General features: G+C 42.0%; 1 protein-coding gene across 10 annotated transcripts in view; it reads right to left on the bottom strand.

Annotated features, from left to right (window-relative positions):
• Nucleotides 1–20,657, bottom strand: part of LOC117605661 (uncharacterized) — a 215,059-nt gene that overhangs the window by 122,167 nt on the left and 72,235 nt on the right. For 9 of the 10 annotated variants that reach the window (XR_004581769.2, XM_034327232.2, XM_034327221.2 and 6 more), the window contains exons 3-4: nucleotides 6,091–6,171; nucleotides 1,971–2,193 (exon numbers count right to left, since the gene is read on the bottom strand). Coding sequence is in view for 9 of the 10 variants with exons in the window: in XM_034327232.2 (XP_034183123.2) it covers nucleotides 1,971–2,193; nucleotides 6,091–6,171 (304 nt within the window). In the remaining variant the exon portion in view is untranslated. Of the gene's footprint in view, nucleotides 1–1,970; nucleotides 2,194–6,090; nucleotides 6,172–6,244; nucleotides 6,377–20,657 lie in introns of those variants that run through there. The other variant, XM_034327237.2, reaches the window with a different exon arrangement.

Below are 20,657 nucleotides of genomic sequence, written 5' to 3'. Positions count from 1 at the left end.
ACCACGCACCGAGTGTTCATAATTAAAATGAATTTGCTCGCTCTGCAAAAATCTACGAATAATTTTCCTCCAGCTACCGCACGGAACCACGGAAAAAAATTCCTTGATTCAGTCCCGTAATTTATTCGTTTCCGGCACAAATTTTGTAAAAGGATCTCATCGATGCTACATGGATTAAATTGAAACTCTTCGATGAATTCGATTAAAGAGCTCGTTAACCCCGGCTAATAAAAAGAACGCGAATCCTGATTCAATCTAACCGTTTCGACTAAAATTACAGAAAAATCATCGTTGACTGACGCGAGGAACTTTAATATCGACGCTAGGAGATTCTAAGCATGCTGAAATGAAATTTTTCCTCAGCACACACGTCACATTCAAATGAAATCGTAATTAAGGGCCGCCCTATTTGAACGAAATTACGCGTTCTTCTTCGCAGAGAGGATCGCGTTGAAATTTTTGGGACTCCCCTAATTTCTCGTCCGGTGGTAAAAAATTTGGCATAATACGCTCGTTAACGCGACTTTTCCTCCGGTTGAATGAACGCGAAAAGGAAAGATGGTTGATTAATCGCATGCAAATGCTCCGTGACGACACCTCGAAGGAGTTTAATCATTTTTACATAGAACGCTTCTGAAAAGGAATTCTCATCTCTGTAATTGTTGATAGTTAATGTTACAGCGCGTTTGCCGCGTTGTTTCTCTAATAATAGCCGCAATGGACGTTAAACAGCGTGAAACGAACAAACGAGAACAAAGCGTTAAGTCGTTAGAATTAGCGGCGTCGGAGGCGCAACGCGACGCTAGACGTCGTTAATTTCAGGATAATTGTCGCGTATCGACGCACCAGCCGACAACGAAAGCTCGCGCGCTCCAATTTAATATGGAAATCCTGCTACGCCCTATCGAGAAAATCAATTACGTCTAATGAATACAACATGAAGGGTTAAAGGGTTCGGCAGGAATCTGCGCGCACTTTTCCCTCGTTCGAGCAACGTTAACCGGGGTGAAAATTTCGAGCTCGTCGAACATGATTTATGAACCTCCTCCAAACCGCAACTGACATCATCCAACATGATTTCATTAAACCTGTCCTGGCTAATCAATGAAATATCTCTGATCCGTTTAAAGAATCTGAAACTCCATGTTAACAGAATTTGATGGAGATTCGTGTTCCACAGGGACGTCTTAATGACAAGGGTGCAAAGAAAGAAATACGTAATGAACGTGGGGAGAAATTCTCAACCCATTGAATACGTTTTGTTAAAACGAAGAAAGCGTAGTATAATTATCGTACATTGTCAGTCGAGAATGAATAGAATGTGAAAAAAAAATAAAATGCGATATTTTAGCCAAAAGCTAACGAGCTGCCTGGGTTTCACTCGCAGACTGTCGGTTGACGGTTAAGGCACTTCACACGTTACGACTTATTCGATTATGGTTACGTCTAATGAATACAACATGAAGGGTTAAAAGAACGCAAGTAATTGAATTCTCCGTCGAACGGGTCGAAGAAACGTAATTCGTCAAAATGCAAATGCCAGAAAATTGTGTTGATCAATTAAATTTCAAAAATCACAATTTGCTTCTTTAAACAGCGCCACTAATTTCTTCTTTTCCTCTTTTAAACTCTTAAAACCTTCAACCCATTATGGAGAAATAAAACATGTTTGAATAGATGATCGTCCTTATTCGAGCATACTATTTAACTGCGCCCTGAAATCGTGAAATCGTTTCAGAGACGCGGAACCGTGTTGCCTCGAGCTTCTATTTATCCAACCGAGATTTCCCGGTCTTCATCTTATTTACCCAAAAGAAAGAAATTCGGAGCTGAGTTTTGTCGGTATAAAACCCACCGGTAGTTCAGTAACTGGTCGTCCAGTCTGTCCAGGGACGTGTAAACAGGCAACAGTCTAAGCAAATACAGCCTGGAGGTTGAACGACCGATGGAAAAAGAAAAAATGGACTTACCTTCGCAGGATCAGACTTCTCGGACTCGTCGCTGAAGGTCTGCGAGCCTCTGGACATGGTGTTCCTTCGGGGTGTCGTGGTGCCATCCTGCGAGGGGCGCACAAACTCGATTCTACCACCCTCGACGACGATATTAGGGGCTGGTGGAAAATTCTCTGTGTTACCGACAGGATCGCAGTAACCCAGAAGGCCAGCCTTCTCTCCATACAGGGGGTGAATTTGTCTGCAACAGTCGATAAAGACGTACGGGTGTTACCAGGGTTGCGAGTCCAGATGGAGTCTCTAAAGGGGTGCGTTTGCACGTTTAAAACTGCCCCACAAAAGGGTGGTTCTCGTTCAGAAGTGGCAAACAAACGAACTAACTACTGCGAATTTATCGAAAGGGGCGCGAATAATCTGTACGCACGGCGAATTTATTAAGGGGCGAAAACAGCTTTCCGATCGGAAATTGTTTATCAACGAAACGCATCACGAACTAACGAAATTATAAACCAATTTACATTTAATCGCTTCGATGGTCAATCGTTTTTACCGCGTTTTCCAATCCATGGCGCGCCGGGGAAATTCGTTTTTGTACCTCTCAACGATTCGCTATTATGCGAATACGAAAACATGAATTACTTCTGATGCATATTGAACGCACGATTGCCGTAAATTATTCCAGCACCATTCAATTGGTAATATTATATAATGAGGTCCATTGAAATTCATTTTAATATCGTAAATCTAAAAATGATTTTCTCGACAAGCAAGGATAATTTTCAAAGAGGTATTCAAGGAAATGACGATGGGACAAGAAAGAGCGCAATATTGGAATGAATGGGACGAGTACGATTCTCGGAATTAATTAATGAAAGTGGGATTGAAAATATAGAAGGGGCTGCTGTTATATCCTGGAGAAGGCTTCTTGATGTGGTCACGACGAATTAAAAGCGATGCTGGCCGATGAAGCAAAAACGACGCGGAGGAAATTGCATTACCGCTAGTTGAATTTTCACGGCAGACGCTCGCCATTAAGACCGAAAAGAATTTCACCCGATTTACGCTTTTTTCACCCCTTTTGTAACGAGAAAGCTATCCAGCGAAAATGTTTCCCAACTTTCGTTTCACCACTCTGCAACTACACGACGACTATGTGACACTGAATTGCCATTAACTCATAGCAATTTCTTTTTCATTCAAAACAGCTGTACAATTTTTCAACAATAATGTACTTATAAATTTTTAACTATTTTTTAATGTATACTGTATCCTGTTTACTAGAACAACTAGCATCCCCTAAAGGATAGTATATCTAACGAACTACCTCTGTTGAATTTAGTACACATTAATTTTCCAGGTTAAACTTTCGCAACGGGTTAATCTATTGCAGCATTAAGGTAACTACAGTCATATTTTTAATTAGGTAAAGTGAACAGCTCGTAAACTTTCTAGATCGAGGTCAAATTGGCCCTACCCTATCACTTATGTAAGACATTTCATTCGCTAAATAAAGACCAACCTAAATTGATAAACTATATACTATTCATTTTATTTCTTCTATCTGAAATTCATTTAGTAAACAGCATAAATTATTATGAACTGAACAGCCTTGGACACAGTAGCGAAGGATATTATTAGCCGTCTGAACTGTGACTCGAACGCTTACCGTCGTTTCGAATAAAAATGTCTCTTTCAGATTCTAATAGCTTCGATTCTCACGGATAGGAGTAGCATTCTTCAAGGAACTCTGACATCGTCTAATATATTACGTGCTCCTTGTGTCGCATTTTAATGGACCAACGCGTGTTATTGAGCAACCGGAAAAGTAGCCGACTTAACCGATCAACTTAACACCATGGCGAAACGTTCGCTGATTCTTCGCTATTGCTGCCGATGACCGATTACGTTACAATTGCATTTACGTGTCAATGACGGTGATGGAATTACAAAGCTATCGACTAATGGAACATCGGTTTCTAAAATGATATCCAGCAGCTATAGTCATTTACATCTGAAATGCTATTCTACTATTATTAATAGCGGTAATGATTGACAGAGATCCTTAAAGAAATTTATAGTAATCGTGAAATTTTTCATTTAGCATTCCAGAATTCATGAATAGCTTAAGAAATTAATGGCGAAAGATTTTCCCCCAAAAATAGATCACGTTTTGAAGAATATACATGAACTGTTCCTTATCATTCGTGGGAGTTATCATAAAAGTTTGTATCGAGTTTGGGGTGGCAGTAAAATCGACTGTGATAAAATGCAGCGTCCATTCTGGTGGTGGAATAGACCGACGAAAAATTCAAAGAACCCTATAAATTTTACGTTTATTACACAACAGGAAATTTATTTTTATGCGGCTCGTTTATACGCACTGCATAACCGCACGGTTATCTTTGTTCTCTCCGCGCAATTTCGTTCTCTTATATCAGTGAAAATTTTACGAGAATCGACCGTAAAAATATTAACTTAAATTCAAATGCTTCTATCCCCTGTCTCGGCTCTCCCGATAATTTCGACCGAACGAGAACGCGTGTTTTAAATGAACATTTTCTTCGATCAAATATTCATCAGTTTGATAATATTATCGTAAAAATATATTTTCATGAAATCGAAAGCAATGAAACGCAACAGGAATATATGGGAGTGTTTTAAATAGCCTGGGCAAAGTAAACACTTTCCAATTTGCAGGATATTAAAGTGCAACTCGTGGTTAAACTATCTTACAAGTGACCTGTTTGCCACGAGCTAGTTCAAATTGATGAACAGAAATAGCGGAACAAGTATGCGAATGATGCTGGTACGCGGAACCGTTCACCAACTATTCCGAAGAGAATTTCGGATATAACGCTCGTTCGGCCACGGTCCATCAAATTACTAACCGGTTTTGTATTATCGAAAATGTGGGAACGGGGTTCGGTGATTTTGGTAAACCTCGGCAGAGCAATTGCTCCTGGCGTAATTTACCGCGCTGATTTACATTGAAAATTTATGGAAATTTCGCAAAGAAAACAGGATAAATAACCGTGTAAACGCATGCAAATATCGTTGCAAATATATTGTTAAATTTTACATCTTTTGAAAATCCTCGGTACGTCTTAATTAGAGGGTAAAACGAATCACTGGCTCTAATTACCGCCTCGCGTCTCGACCTTTCCATTTTTTCATTTTCTCACACGTTACTTTCAAAGTGAAACATACGAGGTGGAGAGTGAAAAAAAAAAAAACAAAGGAATACTGCGTGGATGCTCGATAATAAGTGGTTTTAGTCGGGGAACGCGAAGGGGGTGAATCCCGTCAGGTGACGAGAGTTCACAGAGGGAGTGTCGGTTCTCCATCGACTAGCTGGAAATACCACGTGTCGATGAGGAAATAAAATAAGCGTTTGAGTGTGCACGGCGAATGGTTTATTGTGTTGCCAGGCTTATCGAACGTCAAGACTTCATCGAGGGGTGAATCCCGTCAGGTAGGGTGAAACATACGGGTCGTGGGTAAAAATAGAACTTCCAGAGCACGCGTCGGGATGTACGGTTTATTAGCACTTCGAACGCGAACACAGAGAGATTAAAGTTGACAAGAACGAGACACGGGTTACGGATAATTAATTCCCTGTAACGACGCCATTTTTATTGTCGCGATCAGCCGCAAGTATTCAATTAAATATAATATATTCGAAGAAACGAGTATCGTCTAATTGTAATAGTAATAGAGATATTATGCAAAAAGTTATACAAGCTGTCTTGTAATAACGTACCTATTACACAACTGCGATTATATTCTAAGTTTATTTTATAAATGTATGTCATTTTTAAAACATAACCTAATCTTATGCCAAGCTAAACAATTTTAATAAATCCCTTTAACCTCTTTGAGAAGGCAAAGTTAATAAAGTTAAAATACTTCCTAAATCACCGTTTTCAATTAAGACACATTATAAAATTCCCTAGCGTCCTCTTAATATGGGCCAACGCCCTTGAGAGAACGAAGAACCACGACCGTGAGAAAGAAAGTCCTTCGACACTTTCCCGCCAAGTTTTCCAATTAACCCCGAGTTTATTACGCGTGGGATTGAGGTCGAGGTTTTTTCATTGGGTTTCAAAGATGAGAAGAAAAAGGGTTAGAAGAAGCTTACCTGGGTGATGGTATGGGGCGAGGCTTGTCGAGCGTCAGTTCCGAGCTGAGGGGCGAATCAGGTCCGCGGACGCTGGAAGCCCTAGGCAAACAGAATACAACCGGTTAGATCGATCGTCATTTAGAAGTCAATAACTTATTCCAGTCACTCTTACGTATTACTATGAAGTTCAATGTTCGCTACACGAAGCACTTATCATTCACAAACAAACCACAGTTCACAAAATTTACACAAAATCGACAAGAAATTACGACAAAATTTTCCACGTGCTCGCGAAGTTACGCCATATTAAGGACTACATTTCGCGTTGCGCAGTGCGGCGTCAGATCGTTCGCGCATGCGCAGTGCGGCGTCAGATGGTTCGCGCATGCGCAGACGGCGGCGTTGGTGATTTAGCGCGGAACGGGTCGATTAACAATTACGCGCGAAAATTTAAACGCGCTAAAATCAATATTATACAATCTTTTTCTTTTTTATAGTAAATCATAAATTTTGTTAAGTAAATATTACACGTGATAAGATATATCTATACTCGACTGCTGTGTCTAACATTTTCACGACGAGTTTCCAACTTATTAAATCATCACTCAACGTACCGTAATTACGTTACGAGAATAAAATCTCTTGGATCGATCGTAAATTACACGGTGCGCGGGTCGAATTATTGGAAAACGAGTATCTTCGGTAGACAGGTCAAACGATTATTCTGAGAACGTGCCTCGCAGGATATTCACCCTTTTTGCATCGCATAACGTATCCACGTGGATGTACCAGTGTCGTATACTTACACACGGTGAAGCATCTCTTGTATCGTCTGGTGAATTCATTTTTTCTCGCAACAGGTACGTAATTCGTCGCTGTTGCGCAACATTCGAAAACGTTGTCTCGCCTTTACGGATCGGCCTGTAAATAAACGAATCGACGCGGGTTTCGACGTTAAAATGCAAAATTCATTTTCGCGAGCCACGCCTTGACCAGATCTATTCTCGTTGCCTCCTATCGGTATCGGAAAGACGAAGTCGACGGATAACGGTTACGCAACAACGATTCAGTTTGCATTTCTCCTGTATTACGATACAATATTTATATTTTATCCGTATAATGACTCGATATCGCGAACGTGCTTTCGTGCGAACGGACCGTAACTCACTCGTGGCGCCTTGCTACGTGACATAAATTAATAAGTTCGACGAATAAACGCGACAGCCTCGGATACTTTACGCGCAATCGTAGAATTAATGCGTTCCCCGTTTTATACCAGTCCTCCGGTGCATCGATTCGCTACGTGTTCGCGTGATCGCTGCTGATAAACATTATGGAAAATTCACGAATTTACCGTTGCACTTGCGCAATAATTATATCTCATTTGCCTAATTAGCTACAATTTCTTAATTCGTCGCGACCCAATTGAAAAACGATATCGCGTGTCCAGTTTATTATATCAAATCTTAATTACCAGACATATTTCTTTTGGAAAGACACATTAAGCGGTCACTTATTAAAAAATTTGAATATTTAATAAGAAATTATTAAACAATTATTACCAACGTTATAATATCGTCTTTAAATCAATTACTTTGAACGGTGTTTTATTTAATATCCTTGATCGTTCTCTCTTCCGTTCGTTCGTTACCTCTCGAGTAGAAGCCGCTGGACAAATATAATCAAGACTCCGATTCGTTTCTCGGTTTCAAGTTCCTTAGACAGTTATTTTCGTGATTAATGCTCGGACGAGAGTAAATATATTCTCAACATAACGAGAGAAGATCTCCGAGTGGATTTCCAGTCGGGTAAACGTGTAGTTACGAGGCTCTGGCTAATTAATAATAATCATCCACGGATCGCTCCCCTTGATAAAGCCTGTATATTATCGCGGGTTTCAGCCAAAGCAGTCGCTTGTAATTATGACTGCCTTTGGATACCGCTCATCTCGGCATACGGTTAACACGTATTTATCTCAATTAAAATGCCGCTTTCCTTCTGAAAACGTCCACGATTGCTTGTACACCGCTAGATCTGCCATTAATCAATTAAGAAGCGCCGCAGAGGATGTCTGTAATTAGATCGATGAGGCCATTCGATTGATCTGGCAAGCAACCCTTTTCCTCATGATACATCATTTACACACTCGTCTACTCCTTTTGTTAATTAGATAACATATTTCATTAGTACCTTTAAAGATACAATTTTCGTTCAACGAATTTCTAATTATTGTCGCCTTGATTAATAGGAAATGAAATCGTGAAGAATTTAGAAAATTAACAAGAATATTTTTTTACTATTAGTTCAGAACAAAAAGCTAGTCGAAAAAAGAGCAAGTCAGTTTTCACCTGGTGCAATGATAAAAAATCATATCCACGTTCTGAAAGTTTCATTTGCTCTGCAGATTCGTATAGCATCATTATTTCTACACGACTGTTCGTATCGGACATCAGGGGCTTTCGTGCAAATTTTATTCTGCAACGAAATACATCGCGGATGACAGGAACGAAAAAATTGGATCGAACTGGCATGGCATGAAGCGGAGACCAGGGGCCAGACATGAATTTTCGCGACACGCGTTTTATCAAAGGGGCTTCTAATTAATTTAACAATTTTCGTCCGACAAATTATATTGCGAGCATTTCAGGCTGAAATACACCGTTCCATTACTCTGATATTATAACGCGGACGTATCGTACAGCGACGTCCAGTTGTTTCAACGTCAAACAGAAAATTTCTCTCTCGAAACGAGCAAGTATTTTTATTCTTCCACAAATAAAAAGAATTACTTCAATGATCATTCTGAACCGTTAAAATGAAATTTGTAAAATGTGATTTAAGCTTTGAAATTGTCTTTCGATTTTCATTCGCAACATTGAACACCATGTTTAAATGGGTTCTGTGGAAAGTTCACTTGAAGTTTCTCAAGTAACAACGTGTTTTCGACATTTTCGGGTCATCGATCCATAAGATAGAAAAATATGGCCCGAAGGTATTTGCATCGCGTGTAGACAGATGCTGGTTTCGCACGCGGTACACTTTGACATGCATCGGATTCGCGTAGAAAATAAATAAAATAACGAATCGAAGAGGGGATCCAGTCAATAACTGCTATCACGCACGCCCATCGGTTTGCCCCGTGATATTGCGATCATAGTTTCGGTCGTTGACGAGACAAAAATGAAACGCTCGCATCGTCAAGAGAAATATCATTCCCGGCAGCGAACTAAATAACACGAGCTGGTAACTGAATCCGTATCGTCTCGCGGCTACAAATACTCGTATTTCCTGGCTTTTAGATCACAATTCGATGCAGAATTTCTCTGATACCATAACGGTAACTCTATTCGTCGTCAACGTAAAACCAGTCGGTCGCAGATAACTAACGCTAGTAATGTAAAACCATATGTAGTAGAACTTAGAAGATATAACAGGTGAAAAAAGAAAGAAATTAAAAAAGAAGATTAAATTAGCAAACGAACGGGGCGAACGGAAGAATCCGTGGAACAGAGAAAGGGAGGAAACTCGTCCATCTTTTTGTAGGAACAACTGACAGACTGCCTGGAGCATTTTCATCAGACGTACCTTTCCGTCTCTTTTAATATCCTGGCTGTGATCAAATGTGAAAGCCGTTGAAATTCTCGAAATTAAAATCGACAGGTATTTCGAAACGCTATGAACTCGAGTTTCGCTAAATTTCATCGTTTATCGTTTGCCATTAAACATTTTACCCGTACCAGCAGGGAAATTGCGGTGCGTATCGAGCAGTGACTTAAATTAATTGCTATTAAATTGCCTTTTATCACGGAAATGAGAAACGTATTCATCGGCTAATAAATTTCATCGCCAGGAGGTGCATTTAAATTGCAAGTCAACAGATATCGATGCAATTTAAATCCCGTCTCTAATAACAACTCGATGTATACTAAATTTATCTTGGATAAGACAAAAACTGTGATAAACGATCGCATTGTGTCTCTTTTCGAGCGTATCCCAGCAATCGCCCGTGGCACTCGAACGATTTGAAACGTCTTTGAACGCGAGTATCGCTGTCGGCGGTGGAATTAGATTGGAAAGAGTTTACACGCGAAAAGTACACGCGTTTCTCGCGAAACAGATGACGAGGGAGGGAAGGAAGGCGGGAAGAAAAGCGAGGAAAGAAGCAACCGGCTCCCTTTGTGAACGAAAGTGGATGCCGAGGGGCGTTTTAACGTGCCGCGTTTTATCGCGCGATTCATTCGCCGTTCCGTAAAGCATTTGCCTTTCCCCAAGCTCGCGACGGAGCAATTCCTCCGAGGAAACGTAGACGTCGGTGAATTCGCACAAAACCTGCATTAACAGCGAGAATCCGCACCGTTGGCTCCGCTCTCTGCCCAAACAGTCCCTGCTTCTTTACGACGAAACCTTCGCGAACACTTCCGGTGTCGATTTAATAAGCCGACTGCCGGAAAGAAAGCGGCTATCATTCGTTTTTGATCCGAGAATGAATCTCGAGGAAGTCGATGTTTCAAGGGTATAAAAGCAATTGTAGTACGAAGTGGCGTATTTCACTGGTACTAGAAGTCTCTTTAACCATGACGCAACGATCCAGTCGCATTCTTATATAAGTAAGACAATATATTTCTTATTGGATACTTAGTTCCGAGAGAATAACAGCGGTTTTAAAGAACTGGCCGCAATCGGTCGTCAGGTGATCCCTTTTCAAAATTGGACAGAAACCTGAACTTAACGACCGCAATGCACATTGCGCAACATCTATAAATAAGCTAATGAAAATAAAAAATCTGGACAAACGATCGTCCTAGTAGTTAAACGCGTTCGCTGAAGTTACATAAATGTCGTTGTTGAAATATTACAAAGGTACGCTGCATCGCCGGAGAGTCGGCGACGCACGGTATTTGAACCTACATCTTTGTATCTGACATAAATCCTCGAATTTCAGATCCCATAATGTCAAGTTGTAATTCAAAGGATCTGACAGATACGATTTAAACAGATTTGGAGATACCTCTGTAGCTCGAATAACCCGGATTCCAGATTTCCTCCGTTATTTATGAGCCGACGATTCCGTAAAGTTAAACTTTCGTCGGCCGAGTGTCAACAATGATAATTCCGAGCCGCTTCTCGTTAGCAGAAGCTCGACGTCCACGCAAGTGGAAGTTGTGGTTGTTTTAGAAGGATATTGCGTTACATCACGGAGACGGGATCCGAAGCTGCTAATGCACCAGCATCTGACACCGGCTTCATTCGAGAAATATGCACCGATGGTGTACCGTTACTGGTCAGGCTGCTTCGTCGTCACAGATTATGCAATGCAAAATGAACAGGAAAAGTCGAGCCATCCTCTTCCTTTAATTGAATCGCCTTCCATCGTGTTACGCGACACTCGATCGAGAGAACCTCCGAGAAATGCAGTTGCGAAATCATTGTGATATAATCTGCTGTTTCGAATAAACTTTATTAAAATCTCGAGCAAAGTACTTTCCATCTTTTGTACGCCAAAGAAATTTCCTAATTTTCCTTCAATTGACCTAACCGTGCCTAACTATCCTCTGGGTATTTACTTTGAAATTTTTTCTCAAAATTCGCTTGCAACTGTTGCTTCGTTCAACCGGGAGAAAAGTTCAAACAGAACCTTTTCCTCTCTCACACGCCACTCGTTATACACTCCAGCCACGCTCGGCAATCAGCAATTTTTTTTATCTAAACTCCACCATGGCAGCGTCATCTGGCAAACATTTTTCCCCGTTGCAGCTTTTATTTTTTTCTTTTCCCCCTCGTCTCATCAAAGAGCCCCCGCGCTCTTGGTTTAAGTTACAACCGGGAGTACGGCGAGTGCGAAATAACTCGCCTTCTTGGTGGCCACTCTTTCTCCGCTATGATTTTCGACCGACCAGACGTTCCGTTGCATTTTTTACGACGGAGACGCGAAGCAACGGGAACCAACAAATTAGATTTCACGGGGACCAGAATGAAATTTTCGTTCTGCCACTTTCTTGTATTCCTCTTCCGACGAGTCACGGACGTCGTCGCAATCCTTTTATTAAGGTATCCCGTCCCCTTTTTACCGCCGGACAAGATAATTCTCTGACATTATGCAGCAGCGAGTTTACCTTTATTTTATGCGGAAATAAAATTTGCGCTTAATGTAATCTTGACGAGTTTCCATCTTTTGAAGTAGTTTATAAAAAATGAATCTTTTATTTCCACCGCCTAAGATGTTCCTCCGGTATACTATCAGTGCAATTTTCCTTCCAACGCTACTTCGAACGACCCACTAAAAGCGCGGACGAACAACGACGATATTTCCCCGCTATCTCCCGGTGCCATTTTCGTTCACCTCGTACCAATAGCCTCCTTTATAGCTGGCCCGCGAGAACGCCGTTAACATTTCAGGGGGTTTAAAATCAAGCGAAAGCCCGATGAGCATAAAACGTCCGAGGAGTCGCCCACTTGGATTAATATTAACTGTTCCACGACGTTTTCTGTCGTGTTCGCGAACAGTCCGTGTTTAATGATAATGCCACCAACGAGGATACCGGGTAAATATTACACGTTTATTGCTGTTCGGTAGTCGTAGCAACGGTTTACGACCTCGCCCACCCTTTAAGGGACGCTCTTCCGACCGTGAAAACAACCGATTCTTCTCTGATTCAAAGTGGTTGGATCGGCATCAATGACGAGCGAACTGGGCGGTAATGGTACTTCTTTAACTTCTTCTATTGCTGCTATTTAAAGGAAGCCAATGTGTTAATAAAATTTTCATCGAACCTCCATAATCCCGCCGACCTTAAAGAGAATCTTTAACCGCGGCGAAAGGAGCTTATTAAAGTAACGTTTCACGATCGTACATAAAATCTCGGGTGTCTCGAATGTCGTAAATCTTGCCGATACCGAGGCTCGAAGCAGGAGGCTACCGGAAAAACCATCAAACAACGGTTACTCCCATTACTAACGAACCTAAAAGCGACGATGGCTCGCGAGATTCGCTTTGAGTTCAGTGGCCAGCGTTACCGTTTTAAAGGGCCGTGGCAAATGCCGACTCGTATGATTCTAAGTGGTTCGTAATAGACTTTCGGGAAAACGAGCGCTTTTAGAATTTCACCGAGCAGGCTGATTCACCCCTCCACGTGTGAATGTGATGAGCAGAAAGAGAGAGAGAGATGTGAAAGAGGAAGAAGACGAAGATGAAGAAGAGGAAAGAAGGGGGTCAAGCAAGATTTCGGCCACGATTCCGTATGCGCGCAGCTGTCGTGTTCTCTACGTCTCCTTGTAGCTTGGTCTGTCAGCAATTTCGGTAATTGGTTAAGTTTAGTATGCGTGACGGGGAACGCGCGATACCAGCGACGAAAAGTAGCGCCGCTACGTGCTACCCGCTCCACGCGTCGCGTTAACGCGTTCAGTTTCCGCGACCGAACAGGAGCCACGGTATAATTTGCGAAACGAAATTACCGCTGTAATTCTTTGAACGCGTCGTTCATTATTTAAATATATTCTGGTTGAAAAGTTTCAAACCTGCGCGGAATGAAGGTGCACCAATCGAAGTGTAGGAGTGTCATTGCGCGGGGCCACCGTGCAAGTACCGCTGTCCCTGCATTTTCTAGAAATGCGTCGAACAATAAAACAAATGAATCGGCCGACGTCAATGTATGTAGGTATTCTCGATGTGTCCGAACGAATAATTTCTGAGTTATCAGTTTCAAAAACACCTGAGTCGGTTCCTCGGTTGGACTTTAGCCACCCAATTACCGCGGCATCATGGACCCTCGTAAAACTGAGACTTTACTAAGACTTCCTGATTCCGAATGGGCGCGTTGTTTCGCGAACGATCTTCTCGCATCCGCGCATCCAGGACTTCCAGGTCGTTTCGAACGCGCCACGAAAGATCAAAGTTAGCCGAGCTAGATATTTCATCGTGGACGTCTGAGCGGCTGCCAAGAGCTCCAAATGCGTCCGTCCGGGGATTTGCGAGCGGAAGTGAACAGCCGCGAGGGTGGAAAAAAGCGAACGGGCGGAAAAACTGCCGCGACGTTGCAGAAACACGCGCCTTCTTTCGATCGCGATGCTTCTCCCAGACTTTGCGTCTCGAACGGTCAACTTTACGGCCGACTTCCTTCTTCTGTAGAATTTTTACGCTCGATCGGGCAAATTTGAAAAAGATCGCGTAAGAAAGGGAGTGACGGGAGAAGAGGAGAAAGCAAGAAGAAACGAAATGCTTCCCACGGAGATGGCACCTGCGCCACTCGCAACTATTTCTGTTCGACCGATGTCGCTCGCTGGTAGCTGTTCACGCGCCGTTGAAACGGCGTTATATTTACCGCTTCCTCGTACTCGAGGCGTTCCGCGGCTACTCCTCGTTCTGGGTCAAAAGTCTTCGCGGCCGACGACGAAGAAAGAGGCTCGAAGAAACAAGTGGCTCGCGAGAAACACAAGTGTACCTTCTTGCTCTTGCTCTCCTTGCATTCGCGTGCTCCGAGCGGAATCTTTGAATCTCGGCCGAGTGAACGATCGACCTGTCCACTCGTAGCTCGCTTTCAAACTTTATCCTCACCTCTGATAAATTATTTAACTGAATGTTGATGATAGTCAACTGTGTTTCGCATTAATCTTAAGTTAACATCTCTAATTCTCGACACGACTGATTATAGATAGAAACATTTCGTTCCTTATCGTGTATGTAATATATTCGTGAACGGATATAAAATTTTACAAAAGTTGATGGTTCGTGCAAACGAAATTACCTACGCTGCAATTTCCTAAGTCCCAAGCAAGTTCGAGGTAAAAAAAAGTCCAACTATGGGATAACGCGAGCAAAAGTGGTCGAGGCGATTCAACGACACCCGGAAGGAACCCAGGGAGCGAAAGAGCCGCGAAAGCAGCGAGACGAGAAGCCGTATAATATCACGAAGAAGAGCGGAACGCTTGGAAAAACACTCGCCGAGTACGAACGATAACTACTTCCGCCGGATACGTCACTCACGAATCTTCCTTTCTCTACCGTGCCACTCCTTTCCCTTCGTGACTTTCGATTTTAATCCTTCTCGATTTGAGCGACATTCCCTTGCAAAATGATTCTAATTGAAACGCAACTCTTTCAAAAAAACATTCAGTAATCAGAGACCCAATGTCCTTTAATTTCCCGAGGTACACGCGAACGGAACAATGAAACAGTCGCGAAAAAAAACATTCCATTCCATTGTTTCGCGTTCTGATTACGAATTACGGAAAGGGCACGATTTCATCCGCGGATACCGTGGGACCACGCGAAATCACAGTACGCTCGATGGCGCAAGTCGCGCGTAAATATCGACACGGTGAAAAATGCACAGGAACTGGTTCTATTTGACCGATCCATCGTTTTCCGCGTCGGTGTCACAGAATATTACGCAAACGACGTCGCCGTGAATGATCTACGAGAGGTCGAGCCTCGTATATCGTTCCTGTTGCCGGTTCAACTTTAGTAGCGACGTTTCGCAAGCTCACAATTGAAGCCGTTCGTAAATAGAATTAACCTTTGCACCGACCTGTCCCACCTTTCGGTTGACATCTATGAACACATGAACTTTTCCAAGGATTTTCACATTAGCCAACTGGGATCGTAGAAGAAATAGAAACGCAGAGAGTCTGATTCTACGAAACACCACTACAAATGATTCTGCATATGTAAACGGATAATTATCACCGAGCTGCAACTCGGTAAGTTGCAAATTACAATGGAGGGACGGCGTTCGAACGAGGTGAATGGCTGTAGTATCGTGTTTCGTATTATGTAAATAATCGAGATGAAATTGAAGAGCCGTGAGTATTTCAACAACAGTGACCTAATACGCGTTTATGTTTTTAATAATCACCATCGACTGTAACTACTTTGCGTCTGATTCATTATAGTCTAATACTACTGAAAATTCCCCTCGATTCTACGCCAAGACAATATATCATACCAGTTAATAACTGCACATACGAATATTGCTACATTTCATAGATGACATGCGAAGTAATATTCCATTTCAAATGAAACGATGGTCAAAGATACTCGAGAAGGGACAATCAGCTACTCAGCTTTCGTCGTTGCAATAAAAGTTTCTCTGTACGCTACACTGCGGACTCGGACAAATTGTTTTGTTCAATGCTTTCGTTAAATTCCATTTCTTCGTCGCTCGTAAAAACGAACGTCCTGACGTTTTACGGGCAGCCCACTTCTTGGCCAAGTTTCGCGTTGTTCTGATCGTTTATTCCATCCTGCTGATTCTATTTTCGATCTTCGATGCTAGTACAAACTCCGATTCGATAGAAACTTTTGGTCTGTGGGGGAATCGAAACAAATCCTCGCCTTTTGTTGCTAACTAATAGTATTGAATGATTTTCGATTGAACCGATCGAGTCGTTTTTGATACTTTTGATAATTAAGATATCTAAAAATTCTTCTGTGACACTGTAAAAGGAATAAGAAATGATGCAAAGGAATTGGCGAGTAGCTAATTGAAAATTTCACCGGAAATGGGACAGCCTGTAATATCTGCAGCAGTGACCGCAAGCATTCTTCCGTGTTCCAGAAAAGCTATTTCGGCTTCGGTGTTGGCCACGCGAGCCTGCTCACCGAGGAATGTAATTACCAGCTGAATCATATGCTCGCTCCAGTATATAACTTCAACGAAATCCCTCGGCACAGTGGAGTTAGTTTTCGCGGCGGTCGACGTGACTCATTGCATCGTTGACAGAGTCTACTCTGTTCTGGGACGTTGGTGCAAAATAGCCTTTCAGAACGCCGCAAGAAACGTCTAATCTTCCGTTCTCTTTATTAATAGACCTCGTCCAGGTTTATTAATAGCCACGTCGCGTTTGATCGATCTCGAGCGTTACTTTTCCCGTGTCTAATGGACGTACTTGAGACCATCGTTGGACACATCGCGCGATAAGTTTCGCAAGAACCGTGTGAAATTAATACGATCGTCTTAAAGTTTGCCCGTTTTCTTGTCATTTTCCTGTATCGTCCAAGATTTTCTCCCATGTGCAAACGAGAACAGGTAAAATGTGAAAGCGAAGGGAATTCATTTTCCATCGCGTCTATAAATCTTGGCCGTTGCGAGAATTACTGGTGCTGCGAGAATCAACTGAGATAATGAACTGTAGCCTGTAATTTCGAAGCTGCTTCGAGAGCGTTTAATCGGTTCGCTTTCATAGAAACGTAATGTTACCTCTAAGAATGAAAATCAATCACGGCAAACTACAGATCTTACTAAACTGTGATTTATTATACACTCGATATTATGTGTTCGAATCATCTAACTTTCCAGTTCCAACTTTCCCATCATTTCTTCTGATAATCGCATATATTTTTATTACAATCTTAACACTCCATGTTATTTTCCATTTCACCAATAGACAGTTAAGAAAATTCACTTTTAGTAAGAGCAACCTTAATTAATCCAACAACTGGAAATTCGCTTTTCTCTATTAGGATCCGAAGCTGAATCAGCGTTGCATTTATGCAAGTTTGCGTTTATCCATTAATGCAAGTTTTCAATTGCATTCGTCCCTGTGCTTCGACCGACACCGACAAGATTAAACATCATCCTATTCGGCTACAAACTCCCCGTATCTGTATCTCCGCGATGAAATGAAACTGCTCGCTGATTAATCGCGTGTCCAGCGAAATCGCAGCAACGAATTCCGCCTAGACAAGGAACAAGTGTTTACAGTGGCCAGCTGGTTGCTCGTTTTGCCAGCCCCGCGATCGGCTTTGATCTCGCGCTATGGTAAAACAGACCGATGTTCATTTCCAAACGGGACCGTGGTCTTGTTAATTCGCCTGCCGTGTCCGTTTCTGCGTACACAACCACGGGAACACGGGATTTCAATATCGCCCTGTTCTATTTCTACGTGTTGCGTCTATGGAATGTGTTTTCGTGTATCTTCTACGGGAACGATATTTTCGTCTTTGGTCAGAATAGGTTCGTTGGTTTTTCTTGCAAATAGTCGTAAGACGACTGCGGGGGTCGCAGAGGGTCACATAGCGATTAAAAAATAAATTAACTGTCATGGGGATTAATAATAATTAGCGAACTGATTGCACCACCGGTGGCCGAGAGCCATTGGATAAATAAATACAGGACAGGTGACGAACGATTTCCGGGAACGAGCGATAAGGGAGAGATCGAGGATCAGCCGAAGATCAATTGCGGGCCGAAGGCATTCCTCGTCCAGCCGCTGTACAGTGAAGTCGCAGAAATTTTCTTTATAATAAAGTACACTTTTATAGACGTTTCATCTGCTATCCTTATTTTATATTATTATATTAAAGCACCTTGAATACACCCTACATGATTACTTATGAATTTCTTGTTAAATTATAAGTAAGAGTTAAAGGAGTTGAAATGATTCGAAAGTCGAATATAGAGTCGTGCTCGTTTTCCCGGGAAAGGAAGTAACTTCCTCTCGACTCCATCGTTTATTACTCTAATTGCACAACGCTTTTACCTTCGAGTCTGATACGAACCGAGTCCATTTGATCTCGCTCGTGAGTCATTTCCTCGTCGACAGACTCTGACGCAGAAATTCATAGCGGACGTTGTGTGTATAAATATCACGTTGCAAAACGGAGATTGCGTGTGTCGAAACGACATAACAGTTTAATCACGGTCAGGGGTAACGTAATAAACGCCTGCTACGTATGTAGAAACAGATGAATCTCCCGGTTCTATTAGCTACTCAAGAATTCCTAACATTTACATTTAGAATCTCGAAAATCAGCGACATAGAGCTGTACTATTTCAGAGTTAAGTAAATGTAATAATTCGAAATTTTTCCCAGAATAGACTTTAATATTTCTCTATTTTTACTTGGTCTATGATCGATTATGTATCAAGAGGTGTTTCAAAATCAGCTCTGATAGAGTAGACCTCGGATGGACGCCCACTTACAGATCGAATCGTTCCAAAGCAAAGGTAAAGAACGAAAAAAGGAATAATCTGGTCGAAATTGAAGGAGAATACGCGTCAGTCGCGTGGGTCGAGCCACCGATACGTTTCTCCTATGATCGTCGGAGTCTTCTGAAATCATAACAAACTCACCGATTCCACCTTCGCTCGCCAACGATCACGGACACCGAAATTTATCGATCACAATCGCCTTGCCGTCGCGGCGCATAAAACACGGGCTACACTCGTAGGACATTATAGATGCGTGAGAGAGCGAGAATCACGTGGGTGAACTCCCACGCGGTCGATGCTCATATTTGAATATTTATCCAACCGTACCAAAGCGACTCGACGACGATCAAAAGAAGACTGAAAAGTGGAGCGTGTTTCCGCTGTCGATTACACGGCTCCTTTTCGAGTTGGACAAGCTTAACCCCTTCTCCTATGATTTTATCGAGTTGCGTCAAGCAGAGCTAAATATTCAGAGCAAACAAATAATGTACATGGCATTCAACAATCCTTGACTGGGCAAATTATACTCAAAATTATCAGCCAAATTTGATACGTTTGAACTGTAAGATGAGTCACGAGTGTGACTCGATATTATAAGGCAAAAGGTTAAATGGTAATCGAATGATTTGGAAGAATCGAAGGACTAAAGGGAAGTGAAATTGAAAAATTTCCAGCTTGAAGCAACAACTTAGGATTATCAGATATTGCCAATTAAAGTTTTCTCGCTTCGCTGATAGAACTTCAACTTATAACGCAAAGGACTTGAAGTTTCATCTTCCCTCTTCATAATGATTGACGTATCATAAAGCCACGAGGAAGCAGACTTCAAACAGAAGATTACAGGATTACGAAGCAGTTTCTCGAGCAACGCGTGTGTGCACCGTGTCTGTATTTGCATACTCCGTGTAGCAACTACTCGCGGAACGTCTACAAAATTCAGGAAACTACTTAAGTTATCCTCATTCGCGTCTCCGAGTGCCTTTATCTTCGACCCTTGGAGAATAATTCACGAGGTGAAGCGGAGTATGAATTAACCTTTAGAGTTCAAATTCCGATTACTCCAGTTTGCAAACTTAACTATTTCTTTGAAATCAAGCCAGTCTTCTTCGAGTATTTAGCAGCTTTTTCTTTGGAGATTCAAACATGGGTTAATTAACAAATCGCTGCGATTCGAAACGAAGAAAGAACTAGTGAAAGCAGACGACTGGTTCTTCTGAACGGAATCGAGATGCGCTTTCTCAGCCGATCGTCCCTCGATCTCTGTCAATCGTCTGCCACGAGAACAGCGGAAACAGCATTTCCCATATTGAACGAATCAACTTGCATGATATGCAACGACCACCGAAGTGCACCATCGAAGATCTACGTTTCGGTCATCGGTAACCAGTGGAATTTTAATTAGCGCGGAAAGATGAAGTACAAACGCGATTTCCGCGTTTAATTGTTATATAAAATTCGAAAATTATTGTCCTGACCGATGATGTTTCTTACCGGCCGACTCTTCCGTAATTACTTTCAGAAACGTAGGAGCATAAATTGATCGAGTAATCGTTCAAGAAAAAGTTCCACTCGACTCGAAGTCGCTGTACTCGATTATTATAAGAAATATTTGATCATTGTAATTTTCTTGTAACGATATTTTCTTTATCAATAAGA

This window comes from Osmia lignaria, chromosome 14 (assembly GCF_051020975.1).
Source record: "Osmia lignaria lignaria isolate PbOS001 chromosome 14, iyOsmLign1, whole genome shotgun sequence".
In the NCBI taxonomy this organism is placed as follows: Eukaryota; Metazoa; Arthropoda; class Insecta; order Hymenoptera; family Megachilidae; genus Osmia; species Osmia lignaria.
Note: the sequence above shows the minus strand (reverse complement) of the source record. Positions and strands in the feature narration are given on the sequence as shown.